This window comes from Pogonomyrmex barbatus, unplaced genomic scaffold, assembly GCF_055798465.1.
Source record: "Pogonomyrmex barbatus isolate J1 unplaced genomic scaffold, ASM5579846v1 scaffold3, whole genome shotgun sequence".
Lineage (NCBI taxonomy): Eukaryota > Metazoa > Arthropoda > Insecta > Hymenoptera > Formicidae > Pogonomyrmex > Pogonomyrmex barbatus.
The window spans coordinates 17,281,712-17,302,948 of NW_028297127.1; the positions used below are offsets into that span (position 1 = coordinate 17,281,712).

The 21,237-nt window shown below is 35.9% G+C and overlaps 2 protein-coding genes across 5 annotated transcripts in view; both read left to right on the plus strand.

Moving 5' to 3' along the window:
• The window catches only part of Lrch (Leucine-rich-repeats and calponin homology domain protein), a 44,138-nt gene extending 28,313 nt beyond the window's left edge, over nt 1-15,825 (plus strand). For 2 of the 4 annotated variants that reach the window (XM_089080382.1, XM_089080386.1), the window contains 7 exons: nt 416-537; nt 735-881; nt 1,805-2,202; nt 2,380-2,531; nt 2,608-2,745; nt 2,828-2,905; nt 4,261-10,243. In XM_089080382.1, the coding sequence (XP_088936508.1) occupies nt 416-537; nt 735-881; nt 1,805-2,202; nt 2,380-2,531; nt 2,608-2,745; nt 2,828-2,905; nt 4,261-4,497 (1,272 nt within the window). In that variant the 3' untranslated portion in view covers nt 4,498-10,243. Of the gene's footprint in view, nt 1-415; nt 538-734; nt 882-1,804; nt 2,203-2,379; nt 2,532-2,607; nt 2,746-2,827; nt 2,906-4,260; nt 10,244-10,991 lie in introns of those variants that run through there. The other 2 variants (XM_089080384.1, XM_089080385.1) reach the window with 2 other exon arrangements.
• A 138-nt stretch (nt 15,826-15,963) lies between these two features.
• LOC105427863 (aristaless-related homeobox protein A) overlaps nt 15,964-21,237 on the plus strand; it is a 131,726-nt gene continuing 126,452 nt past the window's right edge. The window contains exon 1 of the mRNA XM_089080387.1: nt 15,964-19,217. Within this exon, the coding sequence (XP_088936513.1) occupies nt 19,070-19,217 (148 nt within the window). The 5' untranslated portion in view covers nt 15,964-19,069. The remainder of the gene's footprint in view (nt 19,218-21,237) is intronic.

A 21,237-nucleotide genomic window follows, 5' to 3' on the forward strand; every position in this document is an offset into this window, starting at 1 on the left:
GCTTCAAAATCATGAATGTATACTGCATCCATAACATTTGTATTTAATGGCGAAATCGCATACTTTTATCGTTTCGCATACAAAGGAAAGATAGACTGATTTTTTTTGACGAACAAGAATTCATTTCACAAAATCTTATTGATTAAAATTTAAAATAGTCAACAGAAAATTAAATAAATTTTGAGACAAAACGTAACGTTAAGAGTTAACACAAAATATTATTTTTTATCCAGATAGATGGAGATTTCAAATCCAATAAAAAAAAAATCAAAAGATAAAAATGATTAAAAGGATAAAGCTAAATTAATTTCAAGCTTAAACCGATTTTTATTTTTATTTATTTTTTTTTAAGATGTTTTTTTTTACAAAGATATTAAAAATTATAATTCACGCACTCACGCGAAACCTCTTGCAGGCAATGATACTGCACGATCAACTGGAAAAGAGAAGATTGGAGAGGAGCACGTCGGAGAATGGGGCAGACATTAGAAGACCGATGATCTCTGGCCTTCATCACACATCGATTACGCCACCGGGGTGAGTGAAATCTCTCGCTACGATGATCAGCGGGTCAATTACCCGATCCGCGTGCTTTCCCTCGAAATAAATGAGCGCGTCCCTCGGTGTTTGTCATTGATATTGTGATACGAATTGTCACGGTAGTTTACATATATACATACGTATATTTGCATGCATGCATGTGCATTATCGTGGTTGGCAATCCATTTTTACAGCCATCTGGAGTCCACGCATTTGACGAGTCAATCGCAGCAGATATCGTCCGCGCAGCAATCAGTACATCCGCTTCAAACGGCAACGAATCCCGCTGCGATGGTGAACGGCGACGATAAGGGGTCGTTCAATCACATACAGACGTACAGGTAACTTCGCTTTTGGATACCAACAAAAGTCCCTGTCCGTCCGAGTTTATCTCACGTTATCACGTTTGCGTTATTCATTTACTCATCCGTTCGCGAGTGCTCTGGCGCGCTTGGTAATGCTGTGACGTATTATGTGCGTTGAGCAATTATGAGTGACACTGCCATATTAATCCTCTCTACCATCCAAATGATTGAGTATCTTCAATTGAACCTAAATATTCAAGAAAAAAAAAATATATATATATATATAATATTTAACATATAAAAATTATAATATAATTTTTAAGAAATTGGAACTAAAATCTATTTTCTATAAAAATAGAATTCAGAATTATTTTTTATTTTTATTTTAACCTTTTAAAGTCCGATCTTTTTTGAAAATAGAGACATACTTCAATAGAGATATTTTATATAATGATTTTTATTAAGTTCATGAGATTATTGAATATAATAAAAATATAAAAATATAGAAATTCGAAATAGCGGATTTAACGGATGCAAAAAATAAAATAATAACTGCATTTAGTAGAACATTTATTTTGAAATTAATGGAAATTTTGGTATTGAAATTGGATTATTTCTCGATATTTAAAATATAATATAATATTTAAAATTTTCCTTTTAAAACGAGTCCTAATTGATTTTAATAGCTTAATAATTATCAAAGATATAATTTTTTTTAAACATGCTGAGACATATATGGACCTGGACCTTAAAGAGTTAAAATATTGCAAGTTAGAGGATTAATAAATTGTAAAATTATTAATAATTTTTAACGCTTTCAGTATTTTATATATAGTTGTCTTGCTTTAATCATTTATATTTCCATTCTATTATCAAGGATCAGATAACATTTACGAAAATCATTATATCATATTCATATGCACATTGTGACATTTTGATATAAATTATTTTATTCTTAGGGAGTACAAAGAAGCTCTAAAGCAACAAAGAGCTAACGAAGGTCCAAGCGTGTACAGACCTCGCGAGCAAGTGACACCTCCAGGCAACGAGACGCAGAATGAGACCGATACTGGTAACAATAAAGAAACCATAGCTTTGACCGGCAAACAAATCTTCAACGAAGATAACGCGTTGAAGAGGCCAGTGCAAAAAGTTACTCCGTCACGAATAAATTACCAAAACATGCCGATTATCAATGGCAGTAACAGCGAGTACAATAATAAAAATGGAAAATATCTCGAGCAACCGTACAAAAAGCCCAGCTCGCCCATCAAAACTTCGAGTAGTATTCTGTCCACAAACTCAAGTCCAGTGCACGCGCCCAGGCTGGTGAAAACTGCTGTTGGTTACGTTGAAGGTAATTATTTAGAGCAAACAAAATTCAGATGGAGATTATATAGATTTGCTTTTAGATAAATGCATTTGCAATTGATGTATAAGAGTAATTTTAAAAGAAGATTCTCTTATACATTCTACATAATATAGGAGAACGTTGATTATACAATATGCTCATAGTATGCGTATGTTTTTTTAGGCAACAAGAGTCCCAGTAGAAACGGCGGTAGTCCAAAATCTCCGCGATCCGTCACATGGAATAGTAATGTGCCTGAAAAATATTCCTTTACTATGAGAAGAGAGTTCGAGCGTGCCAAAGAAGAAGCTGATCTCATCGAACAACTACGAAATGTAAGCATCATTATGAAAATCAATTGTAATTATTTTTACATTTAACATAATCGAGAATATTGTATTTATCTAACAGCATATAGAGACAAGATTGAAAATGGCAATGCCAGAAGACCTCGCACCAGCGTTAACGGATGGCGTTGTTCTCTGCCACTTAGCGAATCATGTCAGACCACGAGCGGTTGCTAGTATACATGTTCCTTCTCCCGCTGTCGTAAGTATTCTTTTTACAATTCGTCATTTCGTGAATCCATATACTTCGTGTATCCATAGATTGATTTGAAAATTTTTTGTAGCCGAAGCTGACAATGGCACGATGCAGGCGTAACGTTGACAACTTCCTCGAAGCATGCCGGAAGATCGGCGTCGCTGAGGTAAGAAATATTATCAAACTTGATAACTAGTTTCGAAGAAGTTTGTGCTTCTCTTTCGCTCAGGGTATACATGCATGAGACACGCTGTCATCATTAGTGTACATCATGGAACATGTCCGATGATCCGGTGGATACTTCCACATCGAACAAATTAATCCGATATTTCTGTTTTTTCTTTAACAAATGGTGATGTGGCAAGAGATTTATGATAGTAATTATGCTGTATGATCAATACTGTATGATCATGCGTGCTTCGTTGAAGAGTAGAATGTAAAACTGGATACAAGACGCAGTGCGAAAACTTACTCTTTACGAAGCACGATTATCAATCGAGGATACTACTTTCATCGAGTGTACTTAGATCAGATCTATCAAATCTGCTTAGTAAATGGTCGGACGAAAAAAAATTTATCGCACATTATTCATATAACCGAATGTCTGTATACGTCGTGACTAATGCTTCGGCAATTTAGCCGTCATTTCTCGATGACACTTTCAACGACTACTAGTCAGTCCCCGATTTTTATCTGATTTTAATCGATTGCAAACTGATTTTAAGAAGGCATAAGTGAAGACGGGTGTATAATTTAAAAAATGCAAGACCAGGAGAAAAGAAAAATGAATTAGCGAAGAAGCTTTAGTTGCATGTGCCTAGATTCCAATTCGCTTTTGGCTGCATTCGGGGAGCGCACTATTAATGCTCTCACGTCATTCTATCCTTAATTTATATCTAATGAGCGATAAAGATAGAATGATGTGATAGCGTTAATAATGCTCTCCCCGAACGCAGCCTTTGTGTTCGCTTCTTCGGGGAACAATCTGTATTTCGGGCTCTCACCTTTCCTATCATGATCCGAATATCTCATCGATTAACTCATCGATCCACGGACTATCCTAAATTGTACAAATAATCCGAGTAATTCTTCTAACTAATTGTTATATAAAATATTACTTACTACATTACTGTTGCTTTTTCCTATCCCTTCTTCCTTTTGACATGCCTCAGTTGCTTTCTAGATGGAACTTTTGATATAAATTATTAATGGATAAATAAATTTAATTAATTTTAATTTTGAAAGCACTAGTACAAAATAAATTTCAGAATAGAAAGAAGAAATAAATCAATTATCAAAAGTTCTTTTACGAAGGCAAACAATTTCCTTCTACCACATGGTGATAGGCCGGGACATAACAGAATAGCTATCCCCCGAGGAACGCTTCTTTTCTCATTGGTACAAAAATAGGGCCTTCCTCGGAGAGGACAGAAATATACGTTTTAAGGCTATGTGAGAAATATTCTCGCAATACGGTAAAGTAGAAACTGGGACTGAGTAGTATCGTTGTTGGTGTTGCAGGAGGTGTTATTGGACGCGGATGCAATCATGGATATGGGTTACATGGACGCGTACGGGCTGGAGGCTTTGGCGCGTCTCGTCACCGCTCTTCTCCTTGTTCGTGATGAGGGGGAGAGTGGCACCGAAGAGCCGGCAGGTTCACCCCGTACGATTCAGGACCGCGTTCTGTCCGCAATGCTTTTTGCCACATTCCTATCTGCCCTAGTTCTGCTATATCTCTTCCCGATTCCCGATTAGTGAGACAGTGCAACTGGAAAACCGCTAATATGCAAAAAAACAGAAGATCGACGAGAAAAAGGGAAAAAGAATATCAAGAAAAATAAATATTCCGAGACGGTGATTCTCAGAATATTTTCTTTTTTTTTGACTAGCGTAAATGTTACGTTGCGTCATTTTCGCTTTTGATTGTACCAAGTCTGAAAGTCATCGTCTCGTTTGAACAACGATATACACGACGCTTTCAATGTTCGTTTCACAACTCGATATTTTTAGGAGTATATGTTTAATTACTTTTGATTTGATTCGTACTTATTTATACTTTATATTTATTAAAAGCTTGAAAAAGTGTTATGAATCAAATCTGACTTTGATGTTGAGGATTCTCAAATGATGTTTGATAAATTTGGAACGAAGAAAAAAATGTGCATTAACAGCTTGTTTTTCTTGTGAGTAGAGAGAGACTAAATGTTTACGTAACATAAACAGAAAAATTACAGAACTACAGGGCGATCGTCGACATCAAAGTAATTGTAATTTTTTGAAGCATATAAATCAAAGGCACTTGTTTAGACGCTTTAAAGAATATTAGAACATATCTTCTGCTGCATACGGAATTATTAGTCCTCACCATGGGCAAAGTACTTAGCTCACAAGAATCGATTTATCATAATAGTAGCTTTAATAAGGTTGCTCGCTTTTTTTGACTTACGCTCGTGTAAGTTTCCTCGCTCGAATATGTGAGCGAGAAATCTTGTAACCAGTGAAGAATTTTTGGAGGTAGTTTTTAAGTGTTGATAGGCAGCTTGATGGGTCGTTTAGTCGACTAAATATTATATAAGTTTATATTTTTCTTTTTTTGAAGAAGTCTCATTATTCATCGATGGTTGTAACGAGAATATCAACGAAAGTTTAGGAGATAATATCTTCTGTAAAACACCATTTTTGTAAGCGAAATTTCTTTTTATTCTATATGCTCATTAGTTTCTTCCGAACTGTGAATTAATGTAAAATCAAAGAGCGCAATCAAAGTAGAAGGCGCTCGCATATCATGTTTAGTTGTCTGTAAATGTATCTTACAGAATGTACCAGTTATATGATCGCCTCTTACAATCATGCAAGTTGGCTGTCATCGGCTAGACCGAAAAAATGATATTTTGATAAAAAAAGAAAGGATAATGATCGAGATCGAGAACTGATGTGCAATACTCGTTCAAAAATTGTATAAGTCGTATATACCTATCCCGTTTAACTTTTCGAATTTTCGAAAAGTATTTATTGCCTTCTATACGATGAAAACCTCAGAATCTGCTGGTATTGCGACATCATTCTCTGTGTTTAATATGCCTGAGTCAGCGATTGTCCCTCAGGAAGAGAAGAAAGAGCGAACGGAAGAATAGTTATGATGCCTCTCTGATGGCAATATTTTTTTAAGATTCGACCAATGAAACGCCTTCGGCTCTTTCAGAATTGGTGGATCTGTGATAGGTAGCCTGCGAGTGTTACATGATTCACGAAAAGGTGCTAAGGGAATCTTTTTTTAGTTCGAGAATTTTCTATTTTGGTATGTAAGGTCTAACAAAAGGATAGTTGGAATGTTGAGAGATAATATGATGACGTTTATATTAATCCGTTATAAGTTAGAAGCGATATCGCTTTCCTTATTCGTAATTTCGCAAGTAGATCGTTTTCTTTATCGATTATTCGGCGTAAGAAATGTTTTCATTTCGGGAGGGAAGAAACAAAATAGAGCACTTTTCGATATTTCATCGATCAGATATGGAGTTTTGGTCATACTCTAAAAAAATATTCTAGTTTAGATTGAAGTTACTTTGATCTCAATATTAATTTTATCTGAAGGTATGAAAAGAGCATCTTACTGAGAATTTTGCCATCTCTCGTAATTAAATGTGAAAATCGAGTTTGTACATCTGTATTAACACAGTATAATTATTTAATTTAATTCTAATTATAGTATTGAAACTTAAACTGACAAAATCGATTTAAACTTTGGAATATTTATTCTCTCGATAAAAACACAGCTACACAAATCAGTGTAAAACTGTCAATCGAGATCAAAGTGATAAACAATCTACGATATATGACAGGAAAGACACGGTGCCTATTACCTGCCAATTTATTTTCATAAAAACTCGATAAAAACGTAGAGGGCATGTATCGTCTATATGTAAGCGTATATTATACTGTAATGTTAAGAGGACGCTCTTCAAATTTGTAAGACGGGATCTCTGTCGGAAAAAGAACAATATTGCATCACATCTAAATGACTAATACTAATGACTAATAATAACCAATATAATAATTAATAACCAATAGACTTCTCAGACAACCGGTTTTAATATTAATGGTAGCTTAAATCAATAGTTTAAAATAGTGCCAAATTTCTCAGCGTATTTTATCGAACGTGATCATCATTTTATTTCTCCGACAAGATTCACGTCGTCGGAAAGATCCTAGCGTGAAGTGACATCCTAATTATTACGAATTACCGGAACACCCGAGCCGAATCGAGAGCGCACAAATGAAAATTTTAGGAGGGTTGAGAAGGTTCTTCGTAAAAAGAGAGACGTAGGTTCTTTTCGTACATATTTCGTACATATAAGTGGGCCTTATAACGGGCGACCACGCTATGCTTCGAAAGAGAGAGAGAGCTCTGTCATACAATCATAATATTTATACGTGTATCGTTGCGAGTCAACACACGCATTATTATATGTACGCAGCATACTAGTGTATTTTTTAAGGGGTTGTAGGGGCGAGCTGTATCTTCCATGATTTTTGCGACTACTCGGATTCAGTCTGCGATCTTGCCGAGAGATGCACGGTTTTAGAGCGCGTACGCATAAATGGCATCGCCATTTATTGTTTTTTTTTTTTTTTGCAGTCGAAAGTGAGTTTTGCATTTTCTAGTCTACAATAGTATCATTAGTCATAAGTCGAGCTATCCTCCGTTCTAGTCAGATTATTTTCTCCTCTTGCATTTCTTTTCTTTGCTTGCAATTATATAGCAGCCTGCTGTGACTTCTGTGTATCTCATTTGCAATTTGCGAATGATGATTTTGCAGCTATCCTTTGTTAATCATTGCAACGTCGGTTTAAACTTAGAACAATATCGGTTTTTTACTGGAACGCCCGACTTATTTTCTACAACTTTCTTTAATTTAATTTTTGCCTTCACTATCACTTATTTATACAAAATATCATCATATGATTAATCTAATTGAATGAGGAATCTAATTTCCTCTTTAAGCTTTGTTCTTCAGCTCGATTTCGCCATTTCGCATTTATTTAATAACATGTAACACGTTCGTTTTCTCTTTTACATTTATTAGTGAAAAAATGATAATCAATATAGCTCTGATACATAAAAATAACAATATGCGTGTCGAATGATGGTATTCATAGTAATGCCTCTTTAAAAATACGATGGAAATGAGAAGTCATGAACTGCAATTGTCAATTGCAAGTTAAATTGCATCGTCAGTGGACAAATTATCATCTCCGGGCGTTCCGAATCTTAAACGCGTAATTATACGCATTCACTAATAACTTCCGCACTTACATCCAACGAGCGAATCGTCCATTATGGAATAATGAACGAACGGCCGAACGATGACAAGTCATCATTCGGATATTCCATTACGTTTAATCATCGATCATTACGACGGGTGCCTAATGATCCTTTGCGGAGACGCGAGTACGAATGGTCGCGATGGCTACGTCATGTCAGTATTATTCTCATTAGAATTGGACGAGTTGTCGAAGTATCGGGATATTCTCAATAATCTAAGACTGGATTCGAATTTAGCGCATACCGATGTACTTTATATTGCCAATTGCTTAGCACAGCAATCTACGATTGATTGCGCAAAAGATGCTGCCGATATAGAATCTTCGCAAATAGGCCAGCACAATGATTTTTGTATTGATATAATAATCATTAGTTATTATTATAGATTCGTCAAAAGTGATCACAGTTAAAAACAATTGTTAGATTAAATTCGAACTACTTGAAATTCGAATACTTAATACTATATAAATTAAAAATCCTGTACTGAATTTTGATTGGATCCAGTCGTACTAGTCGAGGGTCAATCTCGTAGGTCGTAGCATTGAAATTTTTATCAATAGCTTTCGCTTTCGCAAGAGGCTACATCACTATTAAGAGTATTCATGAAACGAGCAAGGGAGAGGGAGGGAGAATACGAAATCATTCCGTTGCGTTTAGCTTATGTAATTGTATAATTTTTGTAAAGTACGCGAAGGAAAGGTTTATATATGCAGAAATATATAAATTATATATATAGAGAAAGATAGATATATTACATGAGGACATATATATAATTCGTTGAAGCTAGTTTTTTTGCGTCCTTTTTTTTTTTACTTTTTACGTTCTTTCTTTTTTTTAAGAAATGTTAATGTATGTAAGTCAATTAAATTATTCGCTAACCGGATAAGTCCACTTGGTGCTTGGTGTACTTTTGTTCGTTGTTATTTCCGTAAGCTTCTCTTGTCTATATATTTATATGTATCTATATTTATTCCGCAGCGTTTTCTTAAACATCGCTTCGTACTTGCACGATCGATCATGCCTGCTTACTAAGCTCAAGACAATAATTCTTTTTTAATGTAGCTTAAGCGGTCAGGATCGACGAATCCAGCATGATCGACTTCAATTTGATTTTTATGTGTAACGAAGCGCTTAGCATCAACCGATCTCGAAAAATACATATATCCCGATCGATTTCGTATAAGCACAGTGTATTTATGCCGTTTCGATCGAGTCGGGTTCAATTTTCATCGCATTCATTGAATATTACGATCGTTCATTAACGTTTAGTATCGATTATAGAAAAAGGACATTTTTTTATCAAAGTATTGATAAACATTTATGAAGATTATTCTTGAATGAACTAGTAAAGTCTATTTAAATACATTTGGAATTTTTTGCTTTGACTTCTTAAGCCTCCCAATTTTAAGGGAGACACATTTTTCAATTAAAAATGCATTTATATATAAAATACAAATACATAGACAGATGTGTTGTTAATTTAATAAATTATTTGTTAATAACTACTGCCGATAATTATTACTTAATTATTCCGATTATTTATGAATTAATTTATAAATTTTTAATCGTTGATTTTCTCCAATTAATTAACAATAATAATAACAATCCAATAATGATTCGAGAGTGAATCGAATTTTTAATATTGTACTTGTCGTACTCAGGAAATACGTGTGTTTATTAACACTGCCTACTTTCAAAGCAATTTTCCCACCCGATTCGATCCGAAGCATTGCCTTTCAACGATTGCAATTTGCTGTCAATGTAACGTGCGAATTTACATAAATCAAATCAATCTGCAAATCGTTATATCTACATATTGTATTGTCCCAAATCTCGCAAATGCGTTTTATTTTTTTTTGTCTATTTAATTTATTTATAAATCTCACGTTATATTCGTTCGCCATCCCTGACGCTTATTAAAGAAAGAAAGAACAGTCCTAGCGGTGGGACGATAATGCGAAGAGACAATCATCGCATCTTTCCTTCGATTTCCGATTTTCGAATCGATCGAATAAGAACTGAATCTCTTTAGTTGTCTCGCCGCTCGGACGACAGCGATATCATCGATCTTGTTTTTCTCCTTTGAAGTATACTCTGTAATGTTGACTGTATGGGTAACAAAAAACGTAATGATTGTAATACTATAGCCATTTAATAAAATATCCTTTTCTTAAATTTTCACGTTCACTCAATGATGAGATACGATTAATCGGAGAAAATGCGACCTTTATACCCATTTTTTACCGCACGTCGTTTTTTTTGCAAACCAAATGCAGTTGCAAATTTATTTTATTTTAAAGTTAAAGTTTTTTGAAATGTAATACACTTAAAATCATTTTTCCTCTTATCATTGCCGTTAATATTCTGAAAAAGCTTTATGTATTCTTGGAGAAAAAGTTTCCTTAACTTGAATTTGAATTTGCATTCTTTTTTAGACATATCCTCAAACATTATACGGTCTCGCCTTTATCTCTATTTCATGAAAGTTTCATTATATTCTCGATTCATACATTCTCGATTCATATGTATTCGCATATTTGAACGTTTTCCGCTTGAGTAAAACATCGGGTCTTACCATCTGCTGTCGCTCAGATGTCTGATAAAGACATTTTTTAGAATTAGAAGATTTTTTTAGAATTAGAAGATTTACATTGATAGATAGGTAATTCGCGAATTCGCGATATCTTATACATAAAATATCCTACATTTTTATTTCCAATACACACGCGTCTAATTAAAATAAACATATTTCTCGTTATCGCTTACAATATTTCTCTATACAATACACATTTACTTAAACACATTTACTTTAAAATCATATGAAAGAAACAATTCAAACTCTCCTCGAAACATCTTTCCTTTTCCTCTTCTTTCCGAGACAACGATGCTAAAGATACGCGTGTGCTTCTTGCTGATTTTTCAGAATCTCGTGTGTTGCGCCAGCGACGTCCTGGAGGGAGGTCGTGGGGTTGTACGCGTCGCAGTCACCGTGTCCGAGTTACTGAGATTCCACCAGACACGTTCACCCCTGCAGACGTCCTCGAGCATGCCAAATCACGTGCCTGCTTAGCGCCAGACTATCTAATTTGCGAGATCCTGGCGAGAGAGACCGAAGTCCCGTTTCCTCCCTGAGCGGGGAGAGGGAAAGAGGTGAGCCGCGAGGGAATGAGCCGCGAGTGAGGCGATGGTTGTGCTCGAGATGCACTCGAGATGCACTCCGAGATCAAGATAGATGGAGACCCGACGCGACTCTTCTCCCTTCATCTTCATCCCCGAAATCATTGGAATTGGATTGGAAAATTTGTTCGGCCGTTTCGGTTACGACGTGTGAAGCGTGTGAGCTTTAGTAGCAGGTCGATAGCTCGATACGCGGGCTAATTAATCGATCCTTAATTGATTCGGTCATTTGATTTTACATACACTGCTTATATATCAAATATTAAGAAAAGATAATTTAAAAGGTAATGATTAATTTAACAAAATAGTTTTAAACTACTTAAAGTTATATATGAATTTTTTAATCGAATTATAAAAATTCGAAATAATTTCATGTAAATTTTACATGACGGATTATCTAGATGTTAGAGCGATTCACATTGTACATCCTTTTCCTCTCTGCAGTTAAGAATTAAAAAATCAAAACTCGAAATGAAACTAGGACTTAGGTGTAACAGTAGTGATAATTAAAAAACAGACGAACAAGAAAAATATTTTCCGGGTTGTAAAACTATCTAAAGGATGTCGTAAAAGCGCTTAAGAGATCTATATCCAATCTTTTAAACATCCTTTAAAGATTTAAAGAATGTTTTAATATCTTTCATTTATCAGACTTTTAAACGATTTTTAAACAAACATAACAGATATCGACACCCAAAATACGTAAAATACTTAAAATACGTTCTGAAAAATGCCAACAGAAACGCATATTTTTTACGTCTGAAAAAAGTTGTCTGAAAGGATTTTGTATTATCTGGATTCTTTCAAGCTGTTTCGAGGAAAATTTTAGATAACGATTGAAGTTTTAGATAACGACTTTATCACATCGACAATAAGTCGTTTTGTCGCCACGTAATGTCTGCATAAGTACTTCCGTAGATTCGCCGAATCGCTCTCGAAATAGCACGTAAAAAGCGATTCGTCGAGCGTTTGATCGCGTCCTATGTTAATCTATACGGAAAAAAAACTCTTTTGTGTCCTTTCGCACGTTATAAGCAACTCGCGCCGTTAATAACGAGCGATTGATTTCTTCTAGTTACGCGAATCTCGGACACGTTTGACGTAACGATAGACTGCGGTCAACCATGACACACTTAATTAGATATAACAAATTTTATACGGTGAAATGACCAGGCACGCGCTTATTTTTGCTCGTAGTTGCAGCTGGATTCTTCGAAGTCTCGAAGGGATAGAAACGGGATGAGTATTTTATAAAATTGCTAGACGGAATTTAGAAACATAGAGAGGACCCGTCGCCTAGGCTGCGTGTTCACTCGTGAGCTTTAAAAAAAAAAAAAAATCGTAATAGATCATAAGATGGAACGATTCGATTTTAGGAATCGAATATATAAAAAATAAATCTTGATCAAAAATAGATAGAGAGACTGTAGTGGACATGCAGCCTTAAGGCTCGACCTCGCTGGGCTGCCAAAGATATCCGAGCTTTCGAATAGTGTAGTCCTGTGTATCCGTGATCCAATATCTCGCATGCATGCGTCGCTACAAGCTGAGTTTGTAGACTATAGGCTGGCAACTCGTAAATACGAGCACCGTAAAGACTTAATGCATCGTGTTACGCGAATCTTTGATTTCGATCGCTTCATTATCGTTATACGCCTTAAATGGAAATAGTGTATGTAAATGAATTCATTTATTTCGAGATATTATCTCTCCTGTGTATTATCGAATTGTTGTTACCCTTAAGTACATTCTATTGCCTGCTGGCAATAGATCCTGTACTTAATATGTAATTAAATATTTAGGAACACAAATAACTTAATCCAATAACGATACTTACTTGCAATAAAAAGATTTTAACCTCAAGCTTAGAATTAAAAAACTTGAATTACATATGAATTTGAATGTTTTTAAATTAAATATTTTTACGTATTAATTTTCTATTGTGACTATCATATAATTTTTCGCTTTCATCAACTTAATTAATATACTTAACAAATATTTCTTAAAATTCGAAAAACACATACAAACTCTCTATTTTACCTTGATTAATAAATATTTTAAGCACATATTTGAGATATATAATTATTTGAGAAAATTAGTTAAGTATTACTTATATTATCGTAGTATTGTAAAGAAGACTGTGTTTACATAGATATTGCGTTTTTCAGTATATATATATATTTTTTTTTTTAGAATTAAATGTGAGAAGACAAATCGAGATATAAAAATATATGTACTTGAGGGTCGATACTCGGTACTCGTAATTCGCGAAAGCCGGTCTCCTCCCCCTTCCCGTTTTATCCTCCAAAGAAATATCGCGTCAAAGGATAGATAAGCCTCTGCATGAGCAGAAAATTAGTTAGGAACTTTCAAATAAGTATCGGCGATTGCTAACGATCGCTCGTGATCGCGTGACGTAGGCAAACGTTAATAATTGCCGGTGTCGATGGTGAACCGCGACTGGTTACCTATAAGCGTCAAGTATGATAATTAAAGGCATGAGTAAAGCCTAGGTGTTCAAATTGGTATACGTAAGCGTCTCGTGATTTCAATTTCAGGGTGACTTGCACCGAGGGAATTTTTCGATTAGCAATTATTCATCACGATTTCTTCGACATGTACTGTAAATTTTGCTGCAATATAAATATAGTGATTAGTTGAAGACCGTAAATATTAATACGGTGTTGGAGTAACGAGTTAGCCGATTTTAGTCAATCACGTTTTTATTTCTCGATATTTCCTCTATCTCTCTCTCTCTCTCTCTCTCTCTCTCTCTCCTAGATCTCATTTAGCGGACGTTTGACGCGTCGCGTCCTCGACTTTTCAAGTCTTTCGGCTTTCTTTGTCAACGCACTGCGAGCCGACATGATGTTTTTCCTGATATTTGTAAATCAAACGGGAGTAGATTTCTGTACTTTATCGTTATCGAAATTTCTGAATCGTCTCGCGAGTTAAGAACCGGAACCGTTAATTGCGAATAACCCCATTAGGTGCTAAGTATAATATCATTAATTATAATTGTCTGAGTTACAATGTTTGCCTCTTTAATTTCAATCGACGTGATTTTCCGTGATCAGCATGAAGGGACGCGAAAGATCTCAAGTGCTGTGGAGGAGAAGAGACTCGAGAGGACCGATGCGACGGTCGCATGGCATTGGCCGACACGCGGATAACTATAACGTTTATATTTATTGTGCCAAAGATACATGTCTTTTATCACATTCACGTTCGAGGACGAATTTCATTGAAATAATACTTTCGCCAACGAGATTAAAGCAGCAATCGACATGAATTAACATTAGGACGGAGATCGCTTCCTTCATATGTTTGCACAAGCTAACGTCTGAAATTTTTGTTGCAGTGATGTATGTACATTATTTTGCAAAATTTGTACATGACAAGGAGATTTTTATTTTTTCATGTTAGTCTTTAGTTTATGTTAGTTACCAATTCGAACTATAATATTTTATTATAAGAATAAAAATACGAATTCAATTTGTTAGACTGTATTTCAATATAATCTATATTATTAGACACAGACCATTAGTTTCTGTATTTTGTCTTTACGGGCGAGTATAAATATTTAAATTATAAATATTTAAATTTTTACATATAAATTTAAATTTAAATAACAAAAAAGTATTGTTTTTTTATTGAAATATTCTTTTAGAATTTATATAAAAATGGAATTTGTCACTTACGTAATTATTATTCGCGTGAAAATAATATTTATTTTGTTTCCTTGATTTTTTTTCGTTGAGAGAATTTTATTGTAGATATTACGAGGAAATTATAACTTCATGTGATGAAAAATTATGACTTCGTTACAGTTTCACGCAGCTCGTCCTCGGACCCCGTTAGATGTAATTCGCGCGTTTGCGATACACGATGAACGCACGTTCTTTTTTTTATTTTCGTTCGAGATTCTTTTGCGTTGACTATAATCATGTAGGGATCTATAAAACGTGATGTGTTACTGCGAAGTTATATTATTCACCCAAATTAATTGTGTTCGTCGGATTATGCAGGGCAGCGTCTGCCGTTAATTTCAGCGATGCGAAGCGCCTCAAAGGATAATTATTAGTGAAACCGTAACGAATGTGATTTATTTTTATTCCCTTGTGATTTTCAGCCTGTCTCTGCTATCCGTGCGCGTATTTTTACACATATTATACAACTATTTAAAAAATAATTCATTTACAAATGTATAAATTGCGAAATAATTCATTTACAAATTTACAAATTGTAAAAAGTCAATTATTTTCTTTATTGTTAAATAAAGAAAGGATAGACTAAGTATTATTTTTATGCAAATTTAGCAATGCATGAAAAAAATGAATTATATTTAATTGCGATGGCTTTTCGTAACAGATTTGAAAGGATTAAACTCATATACCATGTATTGGAAAATCTTTTTAGTTTATATAATATCAAATATTTGAGGTCATAATCAAAATCATTTGGCAATCTCCCACCGCTCGATCGAGGTGCTTCTAATGGCTGGTTACTTATTAAACGCACTACGTAATGTATTAAAAATGAATACTACATAAATAAACGGAAGAGAATTACCTATAGAACTTGTTCATTTATACAAATACCTTTTATGGCACAATTTTTCCTAATTTATATAAGTCTAATTCTTTAAAATTTTGTTCTCTCCTTTTATTATTTAATATTTCTTTTTTTTAAACAAACAGAATATTTCTTCTGAATAAAAAGCTTGCAAGATAGAAGGAGGTAATATATAGTAAATAAATTTATTAATTTATTAATAAATAACAACAAAATTTAATATTAATTACTAATTCAATAGCAAAGATAATTATCATATCAATGTTAATCGCCTTTAACCGCACTTAAATTTAAGAGCTCGAAGTCGAAGCTGATCGATTAATTATTTCCTCGTTCACGTGAATGAAGCTAATCGAAGAATCGAGATGTACGTCGAGATGCTGGAACGCGCGCGAAGCGTCGGCCGTTGTCTCCTCTCGTCGGAGGGAACAGCCTCCGGAAGAGGAGATTCGGTCCGTCCACCCTTCTCGGCCGGTCGCACGTGGGTGGGTCCCGATGGGCGGGCTCTCGACCTGTGCCCAACTCCATTTTGTACCACGAAGGCGGTCCGCAGGTTCTCCACACCTTCCCCTCTACTACCTGGTATCACCTTGGGCGAGCGCGAGCGATCGACCTCCTCGAGGTGGAGGGAACGCGGCGGCGCACATTGCCGGCCAGGAGTTCGCGATACGCGTGTGTGCCGCGCGCGCTTACGGCCTCTCCGCGTTCTCGTCTCTCGAAACGGTCCCGTTCCCGTCATGACGGAGCTGTCAGGTCAGCTCTCGAGCCGACCATCCGATCGCGAATGAGATCGAGAAACGCCGGTGACGGTTGCGTCTCATTCCGCGGGCCCTCCCGGAAAGAACGCCGATCGAGCTCGGAGAGTCCGGAAGGTGCGAGTGACGTTAATTGCGATGCAAATAACCGATTCGAGGAATCAATGTGCCCGGCTCGAGTGTGCCACCTACGCGATATTATACGGTACTTGCGTGAAGCTGTACGCTTATGATCGAGGAAAGGTTTCTGGGTGATTGGAAATTTCATGGTCCTTGACGAGAGGCGATGTTGACGCTGCTTTGACAAGTTTGACAAGTGTACATGATGGACATCGTGGCGCAAATAATTAGTTCGAAGAAAAATCAGTGTACTTTATTTGGATGTAACGTCTACATGAACTCGTGGACTGGTCACTGCAGATCCTTCAAATCGATCTTTCGGAAATGAAACACCGAGTATAGGTGAAAGAATGTGGTATCGCTCTCTCAGTTGTGAATATTGGAATCTACATTGTGAATATAATCTTCAGTCGAACAACTGTAAAGAGAAAGAGTTCTTCGGTTAACTCTTCCATTACCCGTGTCCTAGTGTGATGATCTCTTCATATACCTGTGGTGCGAAAGAGACGAACATAAATATTTTGGCTCTGCTGAGAATCGAATCCGGGACCTCATAAATCAATACGCTCATCTCTCGGTTAACGAGGGAAAGTTTTTTATTTTATTTTAACGAGTTCGATAAATGTATCAAAATTGACTGTTAATTTGTTCATTCATTTTCATTTAATGACGCTGTAGCCCAAGTAGGTCTACCTCTCTCACTTGCATATAATTGTGATGCGCACGTAGATTGTACACAGACATACGGAATACTTAATTTGTTAGAGATTAATTGTGGACGTTGTAACGAATTGAGTTTATATTATTAGCAATTTGCATATATCAGCCATTTGCTCGATAAGGAATCAACGCGCATCACACATTTGTGATACTTAAATGGTCTCATATAACTGCAATTACAATCCTTAAATGCTGCAATTTTATAAATGTGCAATCGATAATCGTTTTCCTACATTTCAATATAATTCTGTAAAAAAAAAAATTTCAAGTTGAACTATATCACTCTGCGCAGTATTGGGAGCTTTCGTCAACGTGCTATTGTCTTCTGCCGTTACGTCACGTGTTGAGCGTCAGCTGGTCGTTCGCTGCTCCAAAATCGGAAGTGATCGCGTGAGAGACTACTTTCTTCGATTTACGAAGATTGAGAAATTCCTCCTCGCTCCAAGCCGACTGAACCTTAAAAAACTGGTCTTGTGCGAAAATAGAAGGAAGATCGTATCAGGTGGCGCGATTCGTAAACAACAAGGACGATCGAAAGTTGGGCAACGTAAAACCGCGAAAGAGTTCATTGATCCCCTTCCCAGATACGTGCGTGTGTGCGTGTGAGTGTGTTTGCAAGTCCGGCAGGAGCAGCTTTTACGCGGTGCGACGCCAATCCATCGGTACTCGCTTCTGATAACGATTAACGCGATAACGCTCTTCCGGTCAACGGAATTGATAATATATAACTCGATGATCTATCCGGAGGCACTTTCGAATTATTCTTGCCTAGAAGCAGAAATGCGAAACGATCACCGACTCTATCCAACGATGTGACGACCATCGTTGATTTGTTGGCTCGTGGGAAAAGAGATTTCAGCGAGGACACCTGCGCACGTCAAAAAATCGATCATCCGACACTCGAAGATAGCTGATCTCCGGGACCACGGAGAGAGAGAGAGACTATGCGATCGATAACGCGTGTGATACGTGATCATTGTATCTGCTACTCGGAAAAGTTGTTCAACTAAAAACCGAGTTATCGTCGAATTCCCGGAGATATCGTGACGGACAGACGACGGTTTGCTATCTAACTTAAGTGTAACGCATCCGCTACGTATGTTACGATTCAAATAAAAATATGTAGTAGTTCTCTTCAAAAATCAAAAAATATTTTATGATAGACTCGAACGCGGTTGACGAGGTATCAACGGCGATCAAATTGTTGGCACAGAAGAAGGAGGAAAGCAAGAGAGTAGAGATATAAGTGGAGAACAAACGTAACGTAACACGTGAGATTTTCTCGGAAATTTTCTTATCAAATCCGTTCGATTGAAGCTGCAAAGTCAATCTCTCGAGTATCAAATGTCACGAATATCGAGCATCGAGTGCATTGTGCATTAAATGTCGCGTCAAATTTAAGAAAATCGAGATGGGCAAAGTTGAGGAGCAGGTGTGAGGAAATTGAACCTGAAGCTTTTACTCCGCTTGTTACTCCGGATATCCACTTATTCGTTAATGTTATTCGTTAATGAAGTCACGTGAACGAAGATGCGGACGACAACGTCGACGACGAAGACGGCACGATCTCGGTGTGTACGATGAGAGGACGTGAAATGCCAATTTCCTTCCCCGTCCGCTCCCGTTTGCGAAAATAGTGCGAATAATAGCAACGATGGATCTCAGCACGACGCCTAGAAGGACCGCGGAAGGCGTCGGCGATCTACAAAAGACCAGAGTAGCAAAGAGCGTCTTCAGCATCCGTAGCCTCGTCGATGTCGAGGAGACGGATCTTCCCGCGCACGATGACGAACGCCCGTCAAGTAAGTCTTTAGACAGTTGTATTTTTCATCATGCACCAATCAAGACGATTGTAACGTCCGTGAATTTCGAAAATACAACCCTTATAGAAATTTAATTCATCGAAAGGTAGTAATTATTTACTTATTTTGAGTATTAAAAGCAATATTGTTTAGCGTTTTTAATATTCAAAATGAGTAATTTTTAATATTAAATTGGCCAATATTAAATTATATTATATTAAATAAATTAAATTTCTATAAGGGAAAAATATCTCCTTATATTTATTTCGGATAAATAAATATAAGGCAATATTTTTCCCTTATAGAAATCTTATGCAACAATTGATCTTGACGAAAATATGTCGGTTTAAATCTCCGTTTATTATAAATTATTTATGTCTTTATTAGATATTTTTTTTTATTTTTTTTTTTAAACTGACTTTTTTCTTTCGTAGAACAAGTTTCTTGTTATGTATAATTATCCAAGGAATAAAGTAGCAATTAAAACATTCATTTCATAACAGTCTTAATATAAATCTTAAAATATAAATCTAAACACTAACACTACTAACAATATATATAATTACGATGAATGACAAGTAATTTTTAAAAATAATTATATGAAATTGAATAATCGCATATAAAAAATATTGGTAAATTTATAATGTATAGAACAAGAATTATGTTGCTTCATAGATAGAAATAAATAACTATGATAGGTGATGAGTATATCTCATTCTAAGGCCATCTAGTAGACAAGTTAATTATTGAGTTGATTAAGTTGGAAGTGCAATTATTAGTAGATCTATGTAATTTTCCGTCATATAAAAAATCCATTCTGCATGTTGATTATACGATACTATGGAATCCTTAATTATACAACGATATATGAGAATAATTTGAGTGATAGATCTCGCGCAGCTCGTATGTTTACACACAAATCAAGTGTGACGCTTATAATCGAGAAAGAATTTGCGTTTTATGTGGTTTTTACATAAAAAAGAAAAACGCGAATTAATTCATGCGCTCATAAATATCAGATAATTATCAGTTCCGGTGAATATCTAAAGGCATCATATTCTTAATAGGCGAAATACAATATCAAGTAAATAAAAAATAACTTTTAATAACTTGATATTTATAGATTGAAAGTCAATTCGCCAGTGAATTTCAAAACATCGTGATTCCCGAGATACGTCGAATTACAAAAATTCTCGCGTGTAACAACACCCCAGAAATTAGTTCGAGGAAGCGTGCGAATGTTTTCATTAAATTCCACGGAGAGAAGCATCGGGGAAACAAAAGATCGATCGTGACGTCGGGCTTTCAGAGGACGATCAGTTACCTCCTCGATCAAAGCCGCACGACATTCCGGGACTTGAAAAACCGCGGTCCCAGGGTTTACTTTTTCTCCACGAGTGCCTTTTGTGCCAAAGATTCAGCAAAAACCGGCCGCCCTTATAAGAGCGGCGGAGTTAATTAAGGCGCATTTAAAGTCGGTAGATCGCGATAAGACGGCGATTAACTCGAAATTAGTCCGCCCATGGAGCTAGCAAAAACTGTATCGTTGTCGTTATTGCCAACACGTATCGACACAGCGCAGATAAATACGTGATTGAAACGATGCCCAATTAGAGATCTGGAGCGAATTATTACATCACTCCCTCTCCTCTCCCTGGTATTTCTCCATATATTTCTTCTAAATTATAGAAAATGTTTAAAAACAATAATTCTCATCTGCACTTTGACATTTCAATCTCAATTCTTCCACGATCTCTTTATATTAGATAAATATAATTCAAATTATTATTGTTACTATTATTATTAGCACACAATTGTGAAACGATATTATTGAGTACTCTAAATAATTAATTGTATTAATAAATATCTGCGAAAACGTGATAATTGACAAATAAATATCTAATCTTTAAGCTCTATCCCTACAAATCGAGAGGCTTTCGACATTTCGATTCCTGTCGCAGCCTCGCGAACATCCGCGGTTAAAATGCGACTGCGGAGGAACTCCGCGCGCGGAGTAACG